Below are 22,645 nucleotides of genomic sequence, written 5' to 3' on the forward strand. Positions count from 1 at the left end.
AGATGAATGCTGCCCAGCAGACAAGCCTTCCATATCTGAGGGTGTCCCAGCTGAGAGAATAAGAAAGGGACATGACCCCAGTAGGCCTCGGCATCCTCAGCAGCCCCTTTCCTTGAGCAGGCGATCATCCAGACACAGGTACACCACTCAGATGGGTAATTGCCACCGCTGGGGTTTTATTAATAAACTTCATTACCGGCGGACTCTCAAGAATCATTAACGTTAGTGACTCAACCCCACCACTTGGTTTCTTGAGAGATGGGCAAAATGCAAGTCCTGAAAGACAACAAACAAGCCAGGCACTTTAGAGGACAGCTTAGGGAGACAGAACAGGTACAAACTGAACACTGCGTCTCCTCTTATCTAGGTCACGAAGACCAGTCTTCTTTCTCTGAAATGAAAAAAGATGGCTGTTGAGGTTGTCATGTATTCTTTAAGAACTTATTTTGTGCCTCACAAGAGGCACCAAGGATATTTTTCATGTCACTCTTGTGAGAAGGCTTCCTGAAGTGCAATGAAAAGAATGCACCATATAAATGGAGAGGTGGGTTAGGTAACGAGTCAACATTTATTGCTTTGACTGTAAGACAAACTGGCAGAACACAAAGACCACTTGAAAAGACTCTGCCTGGTGAAGTTCCTACTCATTCTGTCTAACGTGACAACTTACTGTTTTCAGTGCTTTTTAGCACTGAAAAAGTTCTGTCTGCGTGATACATTCAGTACATTCTGCAGGTGCCCAAATGGTGGCCATTAACCCGACCTTGCACCATGCCCAACAGTGTTCAGCTAGTAAGCAATACCAGCTGCTGCAACAGAAGTGTCATTAGATACTTTCCTGATAGAGATGCCAATCTCTGTATAAACCAAGAGTGATGGGGAATTAAATTATCCAGTACTGGTACCATTTAGAGATGTTTTTTTAGTAAGGAGGGAGGAACAACTGATGACATACCTAAGATCTTCTTGGTTTATCCTTGTTTGTGACCTGAGCTAGCAGCTTTTCTAGCAAAGAGTTAGAAGTGATAAAAATGGGTTTCTTGAGGTCAGGTGAAGCCAGCTTACTTTCTCCAGTTTAAGTAACATTTTTTACATGTCTTAAGAGCTAGCATGCTTTTGACAGAGAACGTCAGACTTGCTGACAGTAAGCAAGTCTTCAGAAGCACACAGATCCCTCCCACTGGTAACGGATCCCAAAGGGAACAGTTCTCAGTTTTATAAGGCACAGTTGTGTATTAGTGACATTTTCTAGAGCCAGGGCCAACTCAAATGCTTTTGTTTAAACCAAGATTTGTACTGAAGTTAGACATGACAGACATGGACCGCCTGAAGTATGACTGACACAAGCCCTTCCTGCTCCACACAGGATTCCATTATTGTGTTTCACAAAAGACAGAAACATCGGCCTTTGTATTCAAAGCAATACAAAAAGCAACTTGATTGAGATTTCTAAGATACCATTATATCCTTCGGCCTTCACATAGCTGCAAGTACAGATCTGCCAGTTCTGTCTTGTCATTACAAGTCATTACAGAGATGCCTGCTCCATGGGGCATTAGACAATGCAGGATTAGCTCCCGACAGAATGGCCTTAAGACCGCTGTTGTTCTAATGAGACATTTAAGGACAGTTCCAATGGTTGGGTTTCGCATTAGAACACCGAACTTTCCCTAGCAACTTACCAATTTTCACTGCAATGTTTAGGATCAGGACTATATGTATCCAGGACTATTCTGTGTCCATACAGAATGGGGTATCACTGCAGTAAAAACAGTGAAACTTGCAGCTTTAAATTTTCTTACCACAAACATCCTGTATTAGTTCCCCAAAGCAGTTGTCAGTTCTAAGTAGGCAAAACAGAGGAACAAATGGATTCTGAAGGAATACAGACAAACTAAAAAAACACACAGATAAAACACTAGTAAGGTTTCAACTCTGCTATGAACTATAGAACTACAGAAGGGTTGCCCTAGAGGCAAACGATGTACGCTTTTGTTGAGATAAAATACCATCTTGCATACATGACAGAGATGCACACCTCCCATAACCTCACACGTGCAAAAGACAATCGGGAATCAGACAACCTGGAAAGACAAAGCCTCTCCAGAAAAACATTCAAGGCCTACGACTAGTATACATAGTCTGAATTACTCTCTACAGGAACCTCTCAACTAGAAACATTTCTGCGTTAAGTGCCCAGACTCGCACCGCGTGAACCTCTCCTTAAGGCCGCTCTAAGGAAGCAATTTCAATTAGAGGAGCTCTCCAGCACTGCCAAGCCTGGAACACCAGATGTTAGAGAGCCATCTGGTGAAAACCCAGGTACTCATCGCTGCAAGATTATGTCAGCACTCTGAAATTTTTTAAATTAAGTTTCCAGAAATATTTTGTACTATTAGTAGGACGGCTAATCTAAGTCAGAATGGTACTGCTGTTAAATTAGTCTTAAATAAAACTGTCCGTAGGCCCATGCTGGCAGCTGGAGGTCATAATTCATTGCTTTTGCACCACTTGCCTTAATGACCTCTGAATTGATTGAAAAGTCAGTGGTAAATACCTTTGTTAAATGCACAAAACCTGACTGCGAGGAAGAACTCATTTTCATTACTCACACATCTACCAGAAATACATGAGATACAGACTGACAAGGTAAAGGCAGGGGCATAAAGCTGTATGATTTTTGATCTACTCATATGCAAGAATTCTGCATGCACTGTAAGCAAACCCAGAGCTGGCTAGGTAAATCACACTCAATGCATCAGCACCCACTCCTGCTTATTAGCCATCACAATAAGGAGGACAAAATTGCTGAGCAAACTGATTTGGGCATGTTCTCATCTTTACATTAGCGTTCCAATCCAAGTAACTGCACGGTTGATACATTTTTCCTCCTGTTTAACCCAACTCATTCCTGTTACACGTTTTTTGTTGTCCAATTATTCTGGAAGCACTAACTGGCGTGGGTCCCTTTCCTTCTGCCAGAATGTATGCGTTTCCTATCTCTTTCCTTTTGTTGCCTTCAGATCTCACGCCCATCAAATCTTCTTCCAAACACACTCCCCTAAAAAAATGATTAAAAAAAAAAAACATTTCCACTGAATCTTTCAAACTGATAGCTTAAACAAACACGGTAAAACTTTATTTAGCTTCTGTGCTGCTCACTTTATCAAACCCCAGTAAGACAACAACTACGTTTTCCATCCTGCACTACGCTACCTCCAGTATCCATGAGAAGCCCTAAGAGGTAGATTACTTTCACAGGCAGCAAGCCTTCACATGGGCAATCCAACTTTTCTTGGCAACCACATTAACAGCTGCTGTTTTAATCCTCTGTTCTTCGCATATTATGCCAGCAGAACACACCTCTCAAACAAACTTCCGGGGGAAGGCAGTAACACTGTCACCTTTTTCACTTGTTTGGAGGGTTTTCCAGCTACACTTTTGGACAGTTAGGTCAGACAAAGTTGCATTTTTACTCTCCATTATGACAAAGTATCGTGAAGGAGCAAGAGGGAAAAAAAAATCAACACTTGAACCCATGCTAGTCCATTTGCTCCTAACATCAAAGAACTGGTAAAAAGTAGCTCCTCATTTCACCTCACGGTCAAAATTAAGTGGCAACGCAGCAAAATAGGGTTATGTAATCTCTTTTTCTGTTTTCTCTGCACAGCGTAGTGCTGAACTGACTTGTGCTAAAAGTAATCATTTCAAAAGCAGAACATTCCAGGAAAACCACTACAATGATCATTCACAGTAAAAATACCACACATTTATACATGAAGGTAGAGAAAAGGGGCTCCTGCACACCAAGAAAATTGAAAAATTCCTTCCTCAGAGAGAAAAATTGCAAGTCAGAACAAGGAAATCAAGATTATCTTGCAGTACTGCCACAGTAATTAAGCAAACTGCCCATCACTCCCATGGATCATGACACAGTTCTATCAGCAACTGCCTGTTCCCTTTCCCAGGCCAGATCATCTGTTTTTAAGAAACAGGAGAGAAATTACAAATAAATCCAAGACAGTCTTTTATATGGTCCAGTTTACAGTTCACTCCAAATCATTTGCCTGTGCATGATGCTACTCAGCCTGGCACACAAAACCAGAAATCTATTAGCTAATGAACAATCAAGCCTGATGGGAATGGTTGACAATCATTAAGTGAAGGAGGTAAAATAATGAGGTACAAAGTACAACGTGAATTACAAACACACAGGAAGAAATATGGAAGGAAGCAGGCTAGAAGACCAGGATCCCTACTGCGGGTGCAGAAAAAGCAGGGCTTGTCGCCTGTGGTACACTGATTATCACCGACTTGATGGATGATTGATGGCTTCACATTTAACTTCCATATCGTTTTTCCCCAATTAAGACAACACGGAATTGTAGTGCCAGCAGACCTGCCACTCTTACTTAAATTCTACAGTTCTGGGCAGATCACGAAACAGCAGGACTACTAATTAGTGATAAAACAACATTAAGTCATGTGTTCTATTGTTACATTTTGACGTTATCTTTGTCAAGTCTTCATAGCTGCTGAAGAGATGCCTGCCATTAACAGCGCTTCTGACATGCTTGGAAGGATGGTGGTGCTTTCAAACAGGCTGGGAAAATCTGAAATGTCAAAACTTGTTTGCCAGAAATGAAAAAAAATGATTATGGAGTTACATCAGATTATCCTGCACTTAAAAGGAGCTCGTGGACCTAGGAACAGAGGGGTGATGGGGATCCAAGGTGAAGTCCTGACTGCAAACTATCAGAATTCATACACAGTAGACAATATTACTGTGCCTGCAAATTCCCTGGTGTGGGCACAGATACGGAGGTGTTACTGATGTCACACTGAGAATTGGTATTAAAGGTGCCAGTGGTAGCTCCTGGGTTATGTAAACTACATCTCCTCTAGATAGAGGCTCTGCTGACAAACACAGAACCACGTGATGTAGAGCTTAGAAGGCCTGAAATATCTAAAAACGGTAGAAATCTTCAAATACCTCTAAGTGTCAGTGCACTTCTGTAGTACTGTTTTGGTCTTTGCCAGTGCTAGCACTGCCATGGTCGAATGCTTTGCCATCCAAGATTCCAAAAGAAAATTTACTCAGGAATGAGGAAAGCAATCAGACCAAGTCACAAGGAAGAATTCTAGCAGAACTGCAAGCACATCCCACTCACATCCAGCCCCAACTGCCTTTACTCTTGATTTTGTGCTGTACTGCCTCCTTGGAGCCATTATCATCTGGTTACACAGTAAAAGAGCTAGATGGCAGCAACAGTGGTGGGTGGAATACACTACTCAGAGGACTATAAATAAGATCAGAAAGTCATCTTTGTTATGTTACTCGATGCAGAAATATTTAACTTCAATATTTAAATCATTAAGGAGCCATCCAATTACTCACGCAGACTTAGTGAAATTTATTCCCTAGTCCCCCAGATTCTCAACTGGGCTCTTAGCTTTCTCCCTTATTTTCACTATTTCACCATACTTATTATTTCTTTAGGCTGAAAAGTGGGAAGACCACTTTTTAGAAACTGGAAGGCTGAAAAATGGCAGAGGAACTCAACCCATACAGAACAACACTACTCTGCCTAAGTAGCTCTATTTTTTTCCCATCTCAAAACAGTACCACAAATTTTTGCTGTGGTTGGATGTTTTTGCAAATCATTCCAGAGGAACTCAACCACCTGTACAGATAAAACAGCCTACTAACAGATATTTTTCCCCCAATAGGCCTTTGCTCATCTGTGCATATCTGACTCACTGTCACCGTACGATCGCTGTTTTTGACAGCAGTAAAGGTCAGCAGGAAGCTACAAGTGGGGAACTAACGCTTACCCAGTAAAAGCTGGGGCATGAAAGACCGCTGCTGCAGATGAGCACTCACTGTGGGTGGGAATATTGGACACATTTTATTTCTTCCTCCAGCCTGCAAACAGAACAGCTTACCGAGGTGTCACTTTCCAAAATGCAAAATGACAAGTTTCATCAGATAGTGGATAAGCATCAGCCCATTCACTTCCCCTGTTTAGATAATTCCAGTAGCGTAAGGAAATGTATCAGATATTGAGGCCATCAAGTGCCAGGTGCAAGAGCTTTGTAGAAATAAAAGAACAGAGTCCAACCTTTAAGGAAAACAAGGCTGTTTCAGTTTGAAATCTCTAAATGCACAATATAACCAAGGTTCAGTTTAAAAGCCGTAAGGCTTTTCCATGGACAGATTTAAAAACAATCCAGACCACTATGAGGGAGCACTACAATTAAACTTCTGCCTGTCAGCAATAGAGCAGAACTCTCCTCAAGTGCACAAGAGTTGAAGAAAACAGAGGATATTCTGTTTCCTTCTCCGAAGGAAGTTCCAAGTTTATAAGAAAAAAAAAATACACAAGTTTCAGAAGTCAGTTAAAGGCTGACTGAAGCTGAAGGAATACCAGAGGACAAAAAATCTAATATCACAGGAACCAAACCCTCCCACCTAACCCATAGCAGAACATGGCAATCCATTACAGGAAGCCTTATGTTGAACAAAATCTCCTCACTCAATTCGGTGTGTTTTCTAAGGACTTGTTCTCCAGACTACAGAATCCAAGCTAGGAAAGCTCTCAGGGCACTTTCTGAGAAGTACCACTCCCAGCAAAGGGTCCACAAACACTAATGTTAAGCTCACACTCAAATTTGACACATGCACACTGGAATTTTACAATTGGGGCAGCCAAGTTCAGTTTATTGTATTTTCTGTACTCATCTCCCTACAACCTAGGTATAAATTTCACTCTGTCCAAGTCCCTCTGATTGCCTTCTCTATTTCCTTTAAAGTTTTTGAAGTCTTTAAAGTTCATTCCCATATGGTTTTTCCAATATGGTTTTATTTTTATTAAGTGGAGACCAATTCAGAAAAATTATATAAGTATCTTTTGTGTCTTGCATGGGCCAATTATGTCTTAATGTTTGCTTTTACCTGAAAAAAGGGATAGAAACTTCCACTGTACTCTGAAGAAATGCAATTCATTCTGACAAATCTTCAAGGCTCTTACTTAAAAAGTACTATAGCAATGGCAACTATAAATTTTAGTCCCATACTTTTTGAACAGTCCTTATTTGAAGGAAAAAAAGTACCTATAGGTCAAATGAAAATGCTTTTGCATAGGAAAGGATGGTTTCACTCAACTTCCTATGATTGTTCCAGTCCCATTCTCCCCTCCCACGAATAAGCAAAAGCAAGATAAATATCAGCTCAGATGGGGTGAGGGGAGGGAAGTGCATGTCAGACAGTTAAATAAAAGGACAGCCTTAATATATTTCTTCATGCTGCTGTGTTCTCTGAGAGTCATGGTCTCACAGCCAGCAACTTGTAAGCCTGCAGTTTGACTAACCAGACAAAAAAGCACTGTTACTGCAAGAGGGACAAGGAACTAAGCCTGCCAGGTGTTGTGTTTTTTCTTTAATTATTAAGTCTATTGGCAGTATACTGGCATAGTGTCCTGAGCACAGAACTAAGCTTTTGGGAAAGGCTTTCAAACACTTGCTCCAAAATAAGATCTTGTATTGTAGTGGTTTGCCAAAATCTAGACTGCAATTTTAGCTCTACTTTCCGCAGTCAGCCTGCACAGCTTTGCTTCACAAGTATCCAGATAATGAGCAATCTGCTCTTGATCCTGCATTCAAAGAACTTAAAGCGATTAACAGATCTGCACGTGGACTGAGTCCGGGCTTTCCGCATGTAGCCTTCACGCACCTTCTGTTGGGTACTCTGCTGCACAGCTCAGAAAAACATCTTCATTGTAAGATTTGTTTGTGGTGCAGAAGGCTAAGTGTTGCATAAGATCCTGTACACCACAAAACTCAGGTCTTGCTCAAAATCTTGCATCTTGGAAGGAGAACCAAATGTTGCCCCTGGTAATACGCATTTTTGCTTTTATTGTTAACCATTCTGCAAAATCACATTAAAATACACACACACACCTTTGAAGCAAAAGCATTTTAATTATTGGGTATGCAAGGGTTCAGTAAAGCCATAAAGCTGACCAACTGTCTTCTTCTATCAACCTAGAAGAGGTGATGGATGTGACAGCCCAGCAGTTCTCGGATTTTAAGCCACGCAGTACAGTTACTCTACAGAGCTAATGCATAATGGGGGAGGGGGTACGAAAGGCCTCCAGAGCCATGATATATTTAGAATCGATCCCATCCCCAAGCCAAGCTGAAAGAAGCCTTAACACTTTAATGATCTGGTACAAAACACTGAGTGCTCCTGGAGAACACTAAGGTGAGTTTCCTGGGAAAATGGGGCTGTTCGGCTCTGGTTTCAGATTAAATCCGACTACACCGCTTACACTGGGACAACCCATGCCTGAGAAAGGTTATTTTGCTCTTCATAATCAGTTAAATGCTCCAAGGAAAAATATAATTAAATCTGTACCAAACACCACGCTTTGCCAAATCGTATCAGTTTGAAGGCTTGCAACAAATCAAGTATAAGAACAGTCCTAGGCAACAGCAACGGAGTGGGGAAGAGGAATCACATGAATGACATTCATACTAATTGTCACCCGAGAGACCTTCTGAGAAGAGGATTAATAATAGTGCTGGTTCAGGGGGAAAAATAGAAACATGAAACGAACGATGAAAAACTAGCACAGAACCATTCCTTTGGCTTCAATTAAGCCATTTCTATAAAACAGTCAATAATACCAAGTATTCATTCATTTCTGGAATCACTTCTCCAAAACAAAGACGGTATGGGAGACCTGAAAACTCCATAGGCTGCAACAAAAAACACATGAGAAGTTTTTTAAAGTCAGATTTTAGTGCAAACATTAAGCAAACACACACATATTGCCATTAATCCGAGCAAACGTGAAAAGGCTCAGAGAAGCACCATCACCACAAAGCTACAGCTGACTACACCGATATCCTGACTTCCTTCAGTAGTGCAATTTTACATGACGCTGAGCAGAACACCTTGCCAGCTGCAGAGAGAGGGAAGTCCTGCACTGCTGCATGACTCCATGCAAGACAACAGCTCATAGAGCAAAACTATCAGAAAGCTGCCACTTTTTGAGCTGTTAGATTCCTGTTATTTCTGACTTAGACTCTAATTACAGGGTGAGCTACACAGTACCCTGACAAAACATTAGGCACATTAGTCATTAGGCACATTAGTGCCTAATAAAACATTAGTCCCCCAGTCGCCAGATGACCATAACCATAACCATATCATTATGTGAACAAAGCAAAAAAAAATACAACCAATAAATCCAAAGGCGAGACTGATAACACAAGTAGAATTAGGCACAAAATTCTACTTATAAGAAAAATTCTGTAACTGATTATTTTCAGCATCATTTAATGACGTAAAGTCAAAGGCAACTAAAGGCTATTCTCTCAAACATCTTTCCCTAGGCACATACCCAAGCAGGAGAACAATAGGAATCCTTTAATATTGTTGAGGCAGATGGATCACGTGGCCTCTTGGCCCATTTCTCCAAATTAGAGGGACCCAGTGTCCACAGCCTTTCTTCACAGCTCATGCTTTCCAGCCCTTTTACTGTTATCCGTACCAGCAGTTCTTTGTAGTGCCCCTGGCGTGCTGCAGGAATCCCCAGTTCAATCCCCAAGCGCTGCAGTAAGTGTAGTAGTGGCAGAAATACTTCCCGCAGCCACTGGAGCACAGAGCAATCCGACACTATCCTTTGCTACACAAACAGCAAGTCCCTAAGTCAACAAGGCTGAAGTCACGCTCGCATTTTAAGTGAACATTTCCAGTTGTAACACGAACAGCTAATCCATTAGTATTTCTCAACAGCCAAAGCAAACTCCAGAAGCCTGTCTGAGGTAGGATCAGAGGAAGATGTGGTATAGCGAACTAGGAGCCTGGCTTGTACCTCCAAAGTATCACCCTGGACTTCACTACAGTATTCAAAGCACACACAGGATTTCAGGAATTATTTGACATCGATATACTCATAAGCTGAAGTCTGACATTCAGAGAAGCTTTTTAAATATTTTTTTTTTTTAATTGGTGTTACAAAAAATGCTCGAGTAATGTAAGAAAGTTTTTAGAAAGGGGAGGTGGAAAGTTTGTAACACAAGCAGATCACAGGGAGGCTACCTATCCTTTGACTAATTCCTTTTGAAAAGATGAGGAAACAATGCTGCACCATGCTGCCATTAACGCTGTAACGATTATTCTGCAGGCTGGGATCCAAAGATTTACTATTAAGCAAATAAGCATTCTTCTCCCTGGTTTAAGAAATAATGATTAAACCACACGATGTAATTATAAATCCTGATACGTTGTGGTAATTTCTCCTCTTAGTGTATGCTTTTGTTATTACTTTTTCATATCTGGAAAAAGCCTAGGTCTGCCAGGGAGGCTGAATTTAGCTTCCTATTAGTTGACTGACAATAAGCAATTATCAGCTATCACAGTTAACTTTGGCAACCTTTTGGAAATCAAGGTCACACCAACCTAAGAAACTATCTTTGACTCAGAAAGCAAGCATGTAACAAAAAGAAACTACCTACATCACATCCTGTGATCTTTCCAGCAACATAACGCTTTTCTTCTCTCATCATAAAAGACACACCATCTCTAAAATGAAAGGGTTATTGCCAAAATCAAGCAATCGTCTTCAGTGATGATTCATCATTTCAAAAAGCAAACCCGTGCTTAAGTTTTGATCCTTTAAAAGTGAGTTTGTTTGCCTTGAATCTGTTGAAATTCTGAAAGAATTGTTGGATGAGAAAAGCAAAATGAAGCTGCTGACAGAAGTCTCTCAAAATTCAAATCAAGTTTATTGATGTTGAAGCAACACAAAATGATGCAGCTGAAAAAGTTATTCTAGCTTCCCTGAAATGCCACAAAGCTGTTCTCATTCTTGACTTACTGCTTCAAGAGAGATTTCAGAAAACCAGATTTATCATAGCTCTGTCACAGATGGTCCGATGCGAAGCCAAGGGATCAGCACACAGATGCCTAGGTACACTTCCCACATGAGGGGGGTTAAGTCTGTTCCTATCTGCTCTATGGTTCCAACAGTTTGGAGACAGTGCTTGGTACACAACACGTGGTTACATTCTTCTTTGGGGGGGGAAAGAACCCTGCAGAAAAATATATACAGTGGCATAGAGACATGGAAAGGACATTACATGAGACTTCTTTTTTAAAGGAACAGACAGTTTCACTTCTAAAAGTGACAAACTCCATTCTTGTCTACAAAAATAGGGGATTCCACTTCGAAATCTGATTTTTTGCTGCATGGTGGGGCAGGAGTATCCCACAGTGTTCTTGCAGATGTTACAGTTATTTAAAAAAAAAATAAATCACTCTTTTTCTGAACTGCAATGCACAGTGAAGACAGCAATTAATATTCAACTAAAATAAAACACTTCCAACATAAAAACATGTCCTGTAGCTCTCAGAAACCTGCTAACACATACTGAAAGATGTCTGCAGCATGAAAACATCTGTCCAATCTCTGAGAAAAAAGTGGCTGCACTGACTTAAACAAGCTAAGAAAAAAAAAAGTAAACCATCTCCCTACTTCTGTGAATTCTCAATGTTTCAATAGCTTAAGAGTTAGCATTGCCTTCAAGGATGATTTACCTCTTCTGAGCTAATAACACATGAAATTGAAATACTTTATTGCATTCTGTTTGACAGAAAGTTGTAATATTACTGGCACGAATTGCATCGTATGAGCGCGTGCAGCAGGTTCCCAGTTCTCTGGAATTTGCTAAGCACAGGAGAAGCGAGCAGAACGTCAGCACAGCGGCTGCTGCTCTGGGGAGTCGGAGGAAGGCACACGGCAGCCAGCACCAGGAGTAACGCACCATTAGCAGTATCACAGAGCGTGTCCACAGAATCTGGTAATTGCTGAAGTGCAGAGCCTGAAAAGTCATCCAAGTCACCTTTAAGAGGATATTCTGACAGTTTGAAAGGCTTGATTTCTACTGCATGTACTTTTTTAATCTTAAAAAAAGCTTGATTTTTATGCTCCCTGAACTAAACCTGAGAATGTTTGCATAAAATTAATTTGGTGTTGTCCAAAAAATTACATTCTTTCTTTTCCTCTCACAGGAGAAGGGATCAACCAACTAAGGCCAGATCAATAATGCACCTAGTATAATGCACTTAGATGCCCTTAAAATAGTTTCACTATGATTTACATGAAGCATTACTCATGCTCAGTTAATTGCACTGACAAAGGAAATCCTTTCTGGTAGAAGGTACAACATTGGCGAGTTAGTCAGCAAATTACACTCAAGTACTAGAAGCAGTGACAGGAGTGCAAACTGCTCCACCAACATACTTTAACCAGACCCTGTGAAACCTCTCTTCTGTCAGAACGAGCAAGAGGTTTACATTAAGCACTTTTCTTTCTCAGAAAAGACCAGCGAGAACAACGTCATTTATGACTGGATTGGGATTCAAATACTGCAGCAAGGAATGACATAACTAATCACATTAGCAAGACTGCTTTGTAATATTCAAGTCCTGTTGTCCTGGGGTTGGATTTGAACTAGTAAAAACGAACAAGGAAAATTTTAAGACTTAAGAACAACTGTCCAGAGACCATAACAGAGTTGATTCTATCAGCATTTTGCAAATAGAAAAAGGCTTAAACTGCTTAAAAGAAACAGGCAAAGCTATAGTGGACTTAGTAGACCTTTAGAAAGCTTGAGCTTTGACTCTTGAGCTACCACAGACTTACCCTTGGTGCTCCAAGAAATCAGAGAAGTAAACACCTTCAAAGAACTAGAAGGGAAAAACTACTAACTTGACTGAATCAGCACTGTTGGACTTCCTTTTGAGCTCTGTTCTTACCTCTTTCTTTGACCTTGGCCTTGTCACTTTTCTGCTAATCTTCTGTGCCACTTTGAGGAACACAGAGGCTTTTATAACGCATTTGCTAACTGGCATGAACACCCTCAGCAAAATCTTTCTGTGTAGTGCAAAGAATAAACATGCTTTGCTGAGCCAACCAAAAAAAAAAAGCAAATGTTCTTGCTAGTTCTCTGCAGCATTAGTTAACTGGCATTATTCCTAAAGCAATGCTGGCACATCTAACATTGACAGACAAACAGAAACAAACAGAACCAGCTTCGCTATTTACAATACTTCCCTAAAACCAACAGGACTGCCCTTTCTGATCCTAAGCAAACACCTTTCCCTGGCCAGAAATGAGATTCAAATCGGATGAGAGAAGTACAGGGAACTCCAAGAGCTGTTCTAAACACAACGATGCTGACTTCAGCAGGTATTCCCAGTTGCCCTTTTTTTTTTTTCTTTGCCCTCCTCTAGTTCAGTATTTACATTATTTAGGAGCCTCTGCACTGGGAAAGGTCTACTACCAATTCCGTAGCAGATGCTCAGTGAAGCACCAAAATGCAGGCGAATAGGCAAAGGTTAGCAGTATCACCAGACTAAAAGAAGGAAGCCAGAGATGAATCTGTGAACAGATTAAAATAATTTCTTACATGAAAAAAATTGAGTCTCTTGAATCAAATGCCAAGGAAAAAAAAAAAAAAAATCATCTCCTCGCAGCAGAACTAAACAGCTTTCCTGGGTTATCCTCTTTCCCTTCTGTAGTTATATGAGTAACATGTGAAATGGTAATTCCACTGGAACTGCCAGACTCGCTGCCAACTGAACTGACACATAGCAAAAGAATTTCAGTTCTCTGTAATAAAATAAATCGCAGGTATGCAATTTGTTCCGTAAAGAGTTTACATACTCATTTCCTGATAACATCCACAAAGCAATGAAAACAGGCAGCTCAGAACCTGCAAAGTTTACATTAAAAATCGGCCTCAAAAGAACACTGCATTTTAAACTTTCAGGACACTTCCTACACTGTAAATGCATTAGAAAGCCAAGATAATAAAAAAAAAAAAAAAAAAAGAAAAAAAAAAGAAATAAATGAAGAAAAAAATGTGGAACAGAAATAAGATGCTCACATTTTTGATTAACAGAAGAGACAATCAGTTTGGAAAGTGCTTTTTGATTGAATATTCCAGGTGTCTGTTCCTTGAGACTTTTTCAAATAACCCCACAATATTCAGCCTCTCTACAAGTGGAACTTACTTCCCAAAGTCAATCAAAACCTTGCTATACATTCTGCCATCCAAAAGGTTGAGAACTATTCTGAGACTTTTTTGGGTACCTACTAGTTGAGTGCACGCATAAAGCTGCAATAACTCAGGTTAAAAAGAATTTTTTTCAAATCCTACCGTGTGTATAGTGGGGCAATTTCTCAGACTTCCATTAAGGTGCCCACTTGATTCATTCACTGTTAAAAATGTAACATATTTTTAGAAGGTTCAGCACGAAGTACTGTCCTCGTGCAATCTGTATCTGCCTGAATACAAGCAGATTCTGAAAGCAAGCCATTCTCTCATTTTCTCCTATTCCAGTAGAAAATTTGATTTTAAATAAGGCAGCTGTTCTTTCCCACTCCTCCATCTTGTTCCCTAGCTCTCAGACTGACTCCTCCTGCAGCTTCAGGCAGACAACGCAAGTCCCGGCTACCAGCTGGTACTTGGAGGTGAGATGCATCAGTCACACAAGTGCCTATTACTAAACCGAGGTGGTACAAATCAGTAGACCAATGCAGCTGATGTTCCCATGACAGCTCTACAGCACTTGTAGATGTTCAGTATGTGACAGAAGTTGCCTGCAAGTATCTTTTCCAAGTTCTTGCAAGCAGAAGCTGTTCCTTCTCCAGAGACACGTTAGTGTCTATCAGTCGGCGGGTGGTAACTTGGCCAAAGAAAATGCTACAGGCTTGTAATTCTCCAGCCACACAGCTAAAAACCTCATTTGTTCTTGATTATCCACAGTAATGGAAAAAAAACTAAGTACATTAGAAGAACAAACAAAATGCAAACCACATATAATATGCAATAACATGGTCCACTAATCTTTACAAAATTTGCAGAAAGCAAACAGGGCAGAGCAATTCCTACGATGTGCATTATGTACAGTGGGAAAGGAACATTAGCACTGCAGTAACATGGTATTCGGGAAAGACGTGAGTTGAAACTCCAAAGTTGTAACCTGACCATGAGTTACTAACCATGAGTTAAGCCTACCTGAACATATAGGTAATATAAACTTAGGGGGCAATTTCCCACCAAAAAAAAAAAAAGACCAACACCCAGCCCAAAAAGTTCCACACCACCATAGCAATCTACTGATACAATTCTTGTCCTCTCTGCTCCAAACATGTCTTTGAAGTCTCCCACAGACATTCCCACCCACTGTTCCTCTTCTTTTCCTATCGATTCTTCCCAAATGAGAAAATTTCCAGTAACATATTTAGCAAAGCCCTCCACTTCTCACTGAGGATTTGCAGTGCAGCACAAGCCACGTACTGCTGAATCACTGTGACAGGAGACATTTACTCTTGTTGCTGCCAAAACAGATGTTTTCTAGCACCCATGCATGGGTTTGGTTGGCAACATCGTGCACTGGTGTCCCTTTGGTTTGCCCAGTTACTCTGCTTGGTACAGGTCCCTTCCACAACTAGCAGTCTCTAGTTTGAATGAACCAGTGCAATGCCTGGAACTAACAGCACTTTATTTTAGAAATACACGTAGCTTTTGTTCTAAACCTCAAAAATGTTTAGCAATAAGCTCTTAACAGCCTATTAGGGAAACAAGCCAGTAAATATTTACTTAGGTAAGGGTAGGAGGCCCCATTCTTAAGTCAATTATTTCTGATTCACAGATGAAGCCTGTCCTCCGTTAATCAAGCCAATCAATCACTCCCTCTTCTCCATTTATCAACATCCTCATATTTTATACTCATACTGCCATTTGTAAGGGAAGGAGAAAGGTCAGATATTGGGAAATCCTAATAGATATTGAGATTGCCTTGACTTTTTAATGAAAAGGGAAACTTTAGTAGTATAAAAATAATATTATACAAACCAACTTAAAAACTCAAGAGTTCCTATTTTCAAACTCACTAACTGCACTTATTTTTTCCTTCACAACAAACTATGGAAATTCACTGCCACAAGACCTGATGCCAAAAAAGTGTAGGGAGAGTCTACGTGGACTGGAAATTTATAGCATTGTAATGGTTAATGCTAGCTCTGGCAAATCTATTTAAGATATTAAAATTCCCATCTGTCAGACCTCTTTGCTAGATGTTACTGCCCTCAAAGCAAAGGAGGGCATGCACCTGCATCTCAGCCACCCAGTTCATAGCACTTCATAACTCAAGCTGTAAATAAAAATGAATTCTCACTAGCACACCTACTACACCACTGCAACTAACACGCAGGGATCTCTTTCCTCTTGCCATCTAGACAGAGACAAGCAGAAAGGAAGTCCAAATAGCTGCATGCAGGCATCAGGAAGGGAGATCTTTAGGTCACTGCAGCAGTTTGTTCCCACATCACAAACAGTGGTTCTATAGGTGCATCTGACTTCAAGGCAGTTTTAAGCTTGGAAAAAATAGATACATTACCAAAAATACTCAGATTGAAGACGACAGTGCCATTATGATCATGGAGTGAAATCCAAAACGATAAGCACCAGAGCTTTAGGCCCCACGCTCTCATGGGTCAGCTGCATCCCGTGTGAAGCATCACAAACGTCAGCTCACGACATAGGTGTACTGGTTCATTTAAATCATCTGTCAACACCAGTCCATGAGGGACAGGGAGAAGTTGCCATCTGGCAGAGATGGCGTAACATCTCCCAGAAGGAGATCAGGCTTATATCTCATCTACACAGAAAAATCTAACAAGTAAAATAAAAGCTTGGGTGCATTCATCTTTCCAAAAGGAGCCCTCATCCTTCCAAAAAAGCAAAAGGAGGATGCACATTTTAATTTCAACAGCACATTCCAACATATCAGAGTCTGCTGAAATGCCAATAAAACTGAGACATCATAAATATGAGGACTACGACAGAAGCATGCTCCAATTATAGCTGCTTTTGCATTCAGTCATTTAAAAGTTGCTTCTATAAAGTGCAAGCATTTGTCTGTTTTCTGTGGTCTACAGCACCATATTTTACACAGCTAAAGCCCTCTGGGACTGAATTAGAGGATACAGTGGTTCACGAGAAAGGACTGTGAAATTAACATTATTCCCCTCTTTGCTACACGCTATTTCTTCCCGAAACCCTGCCTGCTCTCTGTGTAGCACTTACTGTTGCTGGACTTCAGGTCACGGTGAATAATGGGAACAATCGCTTCCTCGTGCAGGTAGTTCATTCCCCTCGCAATCTGCACTGCCCAGTTCACCAATATGTCCGGAGGTATCCTTTTACCAGACAACACTCTATTTAGCGATCCTCCACGGGCAAACTCCATGATCAAGCAAAGGTTCGGTTCCTTCAAACATACACCCCGGAGGGCGATGATGTTGGGATGCTTCAACATGGCAAAGAGCTTGGCCTCTTGGCGGACATTCTCAATGGTCTGGCTGATGTCCTCGTCGGGGTCATAGCGAGCTGCCTTGACGGCAACCTCATCTCCTATCCACACAGCTCGATACACTTTCCCGAAGCCCCCTATGCCAATGATTTCCTCCAGAACAAGCTCTGAGAAGTCGATCTCCAGGACTAGAAAAAGAGAGAAAAAGAGACGTAAACATTTAGCAACTATGCAGCCTGAAGATCAGCTCAAGGTCCATGTTGCCCAACCTCACCCTTACCCTTAGGAGAAGGGCCAATTTTTATTCAAAATAATACAAATGAAAGTAAACGTCCTTTCTGGCAATCTTCCATTAAGAAATAGAGTGGTAAGACAGATCCTGCACTATGATAAAAACCAGTGCAAAGCATTCCCTGTGAATGGTGATGGCTTTGACATCACAGTCGTCAATGATACACTTCAAATATCATCATCTTAACACACTGAAACCCTGTTAAGGATAAACCCTCATTTCTTGCCCTCAATGACAGCACAAGATTCTGAAAAATAGCACAAGAGACACCCACAGCCTAATCTTCACTGACAGGACTACAGTACTTAATACAATAGAGCTGAAAGTTGACCCCAAATGAATCTTCTGCATTTGTCCTGTATTTTAATGTTGGTTTTTTTTTTTCAACTGTCACTAGCGATCTTGTAGTCCTTCCCAGACCAAGCTGATTCTTCCACACTTCTACAAGCTGTGCAGACTTGTTCCCCATGAGCTCTGTCAGCCAGCTCTGACATTACGTACAACAGTGCAACAAACAGATGGATCAGACTGTGCATACTGAGTATTCTGGGCTAGCAATAAGAAAAACCTTTTTGACTAATACATATTATATATAGCGCATAATAAGGATGCCTGGGTTCTTTTAGTGTTCCATGAACAACAGGTTGGTGGGAAATAAGGTAAAAAACTGACCAGGAAGTTTTCCAGAAGGGGAAAGACCCTTCCTTTCCCACCTAGAACACTTCTTGTCCTCCAAGGATTTACACGCTGATTTAAAGGCAAAGAAGGTTTTGCGCCTACAGTAAGAGTCCTGGTGTTCAAAAACTCAGGAGCTGCAGCTGAGCGAAGACAAAGGCGTAGGTTCTGACCAGAAGCACAGAAATTTTAGAACAAGACTATGACGACAGTAACTACGGACACCAGAGAGAGGACCGTGTTGCTGAAAACACACAAAAGGAGCTGGCAGTCCCGGGCAAAACAGGCTCCGAGGACAGCGGGTGCTCTCCCGCCGCCTCCCGCGGTGCTGAACGGACAGCTCCGGGCACGGCTCCAGGAGCAGCTCCAGGAGCAGCCCCGGACAAGCCGCACCTCAGGAGCACCACGCTCCTGCTGGGTTCACACAGGAACCAGAGTCACTCCGGGGCACCAGGCCAGAGGTTTATGCTTCCATGTGAAGGCAGATATGTTGCACTGAATTGTATGCAATTACTCTACAATTTCTTTCACATGCAAGCACGCTCTTTGCTTTAGCTTGAATATGTTTCTTTAACGCAGACCAGCTACCTCACCCTTACAGGCAGCTTCACCAGGTAAACAGGCCATATGCTGCCAAGTTTTGTTTTTGTTTGTTTTTTAAAAAGGTATTTCACGTTGAGTTAGTTTCTTTATCTTCACAGCTACTACCCTAGTGCATAAACGACTCGTTTTCCTCACATTTCTAAGCACTCAAATCCCTTTTCTAAACTCCAGTTTCATTTGTCGGACATGCTGCACTAGACTGTCCAGGCAATGGGGGCATTTAACACGCTGGTTTTATTGCTGTAGAATTTAAGTGAAGTGCTATCACTGCTCTGGGGACTGATAAGGAATCACAGCCATGAACCAGTGGCCACATCAGAGAATGGTTCAAGGTGGGAGGGGCCTCAAAGCTCACCCGCTTCCAACCCCCTGCCACGGGTAGGGACGCCACCCAGCAGAGCAGGTTGCCCAGGGCCTCACCCAACCTGGCGCTGAGCACCTCCAGGGATGGGGCATCCACAACCCCCACCACCTCTCCGGGCAACCTGTTCCAGTGCCTCATCACCCAACTGCGAAGTAGCTGCTATTTAATTGTTATTTATTGTACTGTGTGATTAAGCTATTTAGCACGGTCTGCAGTGTGTAAGAGCCCACAGTGCAGACAAGGGTCCTCCAGACCTGCCCACTGCTGACAGCCTCGACAGGCACCGCAGGGGGAGCACACTTGTACCGTCAGGGTACCCTTGAGGTAAGATTCAAGCGTGCTACCCTGACGGCTGAAAGCCAGCACGCCGCTACCTGCTATCACAGCTCTCAGCAGAAACAAAATCTCAAGGACTTGCACTCCAACACCTTCACGAAACATGAAGATAAACTTTAGGAAAGCAACTAAGAATAGCATCTCCACGGAGATGTACATCTCTGGAGTTACTCCCTGCACTACTGCCACAGAAGACTCTTACTCTGTAGTCCAGTGAGCCAGTAGATTGTTACTCCAAACAGCTTTCAAACTAACTACACCAGCCCTAAAGCGAGCCTCAGTCCTTGCAAAGGACAGAGAGGTTTATAACGTTAAACTTGGAAATTCAATTCAACAGCAACCAACCTAACCACCTGTCCAAATCATTGCTTCTATAAAAAAAAAAAAAAAAGAAAAAAAAACAACACAACACCACAGCCCCTTAGAATATTAAAAAGTCACTGCAGGGGAACAAGTTCTATTCTGTCATGAACATATGGCTGCTGACTTGAGAGAACAGAGGTAGTGCGCTCCTGTTAGGGCAGCAGAAGGGTAAGACAAGGGTAAAGGGGGAAGGTGCAACTCCACAACTGCTCCTGAACCATCCCCAGCCACGAGAACTGTAACAGGGCAGGAAGGCCACGTTTACAAAGGACTGTGCAAAAGCAGGCAAAAAAAAAATAAAATAAAAGAGACAAAATAGGAAGGAAGCTGAGGCTTCAAGAATTTCTGAAGAAAATGGTTCTTCACAACTACCTCAAAGACTAAACCCACTAAACGTTTGCAGTGTTTTCTGCATATGGGGAAAGGAAAATCTATGCTGCTCCAGCAGGAAGGAAAGCACCCCCACTGCCCAACCTAGTCCCTTCACAGTTCCAAGGGCAATGTTATGAATTACTGAGTTTTTTACTTAAATGCTTTCAAGGAGACAAAGAATGAGAAAAGCAGGTATTAGTTGTATTCCTTGGAGATATGTCCTAGATAGGACAAAGCATCTTTTTACTCTTTTCACTTTCTAGAAAAAACTACTAATCTGATGATTTATCTTCACCTCACACCCCCAAAGCTTTATTTGTGCCTGAATTGTCAATATTGATAGAGAAACAGGATCTAGCAACATTCATTCCTTACTGTTTCTCTTTCCACAACCGTACACAGCACTTAAAATCAGCAGAAAAAAATGGCTTGAAGCCTGGCTCCAAAGGCTTCAAAACAGCACTGAAATTAGGAACAAGCCAATCCCTTCATGCCTTCAGCATCACACCTGAATCAAGCAACTCTCAGGCCCAAAAATCCCAATTCGTGTAAGACTCATTGGGTATGTTTTAGAACAGAATTTGTAAGAAGGTAAATGGCAACTGGGAACCTGATAACACAAATTAACATGGGGCTTCTTTTACATAAAAAAAAATAATGACTTTTGGCTAGGAGCAAGGAATGTATTGAACAAATATTAGCAGTGAATCAACACTGCGGAAAGCAACCGTGTCCCATCCAGCAACGTCTCCTTAAGGATGTTCTTGAAGGGAGAGCCCCCGGCGCCTCCACCACTGCCTAGCCACGGAGCTTCATTCATTTCGTGAAAATTCACCAGCCCCTAGAAACGCAGCGCTTAACAAAGGGAAACAGCTCCCGGCACCAGCAAAACGCTACCACGGGGATCCAGCTTTGGCCTCCCCGGAGAGAACGGCGAGCCTGCAAGACAGAAGGGCGCCGGAGGGGTGGGAAAAGGGCCGGGCCTTCCCCCACCGGGCTGCTGCCGGGCTCCCAGCAGGGCCAGGCCGGGGCCTCCCCGCTCCCACCGCGGCTCATTAGGGCCACACGGGTCCCCCCCCCCGCCGGTGCCCGTCCTCCTTACGCTGTATGGCGGGGGGCGGCGGGTAGCGGGCCCGCAGCTCGGGGCCGGCCCCCTGCACGCCGCTGCTCACGTAGTTGCTGGGGAAGATGCCGACGCGCTGGTCGATCTTGCCTGTCCACCAGCCCTCGTCGCCGGACACCTGCGAGTCCCGGGACAGCACCTGCACCACGTCCCCCGGCCGCAGGCTCAGCTCGTCCTCGCCGCACGCCTCGTACTCGAAGACGGCCGTCCAGAGCGGCCCGCCGCCCGCCGCCTCCCCGCCCTCCGCTCTCAGGGGCTCCATGGCCAGGCTGCTCCATAGGGGGGGCCGCCCGCGGCAGCCGGGCGCGGCGGGGGGCGGCGGGGCCGGGCGGGCCGCCTATTGTTCATGCGGCCCCGGCGCCGCCGAGCTGCCGGGGGGGGGCCGCCTCAGCCCAGCGCGGGGAGAGGCGAGGCCGGGCAGCGCCTGCCGCCGGGCCGCCGCCACCGCGGCCGCGTCCCCCGCCCCGGCCGCCGCCGCCGCCGCCCGCCGCCGCCGCGCATCCCGGAGCCACCTGACTCTCTGGCAGCTTCGGCGGGCGGAGGGGAGGGGCCGTTCCGGCTCCTCGCCGCTATTGGGCGCCGCCGCCGCCCGTCAAGGCTTCCTCGCGTCCGATTGGCGGGAGCTCGCCCGCGCGGACACGCCCGCCCGCCCCCCTCGCGCCGGAGTCGCGCACTCACCGGCGGCCTCGCGATTGGCCCCCGCCCCGCCAGCCCTCGCTTCCGATTGGCCGCGCGGCGCCTGTCAGTTAAGCGCGGCGAGGCCCGCCCACCCCGCCGCTTCTCATTGGCTGCGGAGGGGAGCACGGCGCGGGGAGGGCTGAAGGCGGGGCGCGCCGAGGGGGCGGGGCCACCCTCTCCGGTCGGCGGCGCCGCTGGCCAATGGCAGAGCGGCGTTGGCGGAGGGGCGGGGCCAGACCTGCGCGCGACGGGTCCCGCTGGGGGGGGGCGGCCCCCGGTAGGGGGCGGGCGAGGGGCCGTGTTCCCGCCCGCCGCCATCTTGCACCGTGAGGCGCCGCGGCCGCTGTGGCGGTGACAGGAGGATGAGGGCCTTAATGGGAGCGTGCTCTGAGTGAAACGTGGCGCTCAGAATCCCTACTGGTGCCTGTAAAATACATGAATTGGCTA

At 43.7% G+C, this 22,645-nt stretch overlaps 1 protein-coding gene across 5 annotated transcripts in view; it reads right to left on the reverse strand.

Moving 5' to 3' along the window:
* The window catches only part of MAP3K9 (mitogen-activated protein kinase kinase kinase 9), a 79,360-nt gene extending 57,359 nt beyond the window's left edge, over window positions 1-22,001 (reverse strand). For all 5 annotated transcript variants that reach the window (XR_014693770.1, XR_014693771.1, XR_014693772.1 and 2 more), the window contains exons 1-2: window positions 21,500-22,001; window positions 17,167-17,580 (exon numbers count right to left, since the gene is read on the reverse strand). Coding sequence is in view for 2 of the 5 variants with exons in the window: in XM_084521670.1 (XP_084377796.1) it covers window positions 17,167-17,580; window positions 21,500-21,782 (697 nt within the window). In the remaining 3 variants the exon portion in view is untranslated. The remainder of the gene's footprint in view (window positions 1-17,166; window positions 17,581-21,499) is intronic.
* Window positions 22,002-22,645: the final 644 nt, after the last annotated feature.

This window comes from Aythya ferina (genome assembly GCF_964211825.1).
Source record: "Aythya ferina genome assembly, chromosome: 5".
Lineage (NCBI taxonomy): Eukaryota > Metazoa > Chordata > Aves > Anseriformes > Anatidae > Aythya > Aythya ferina.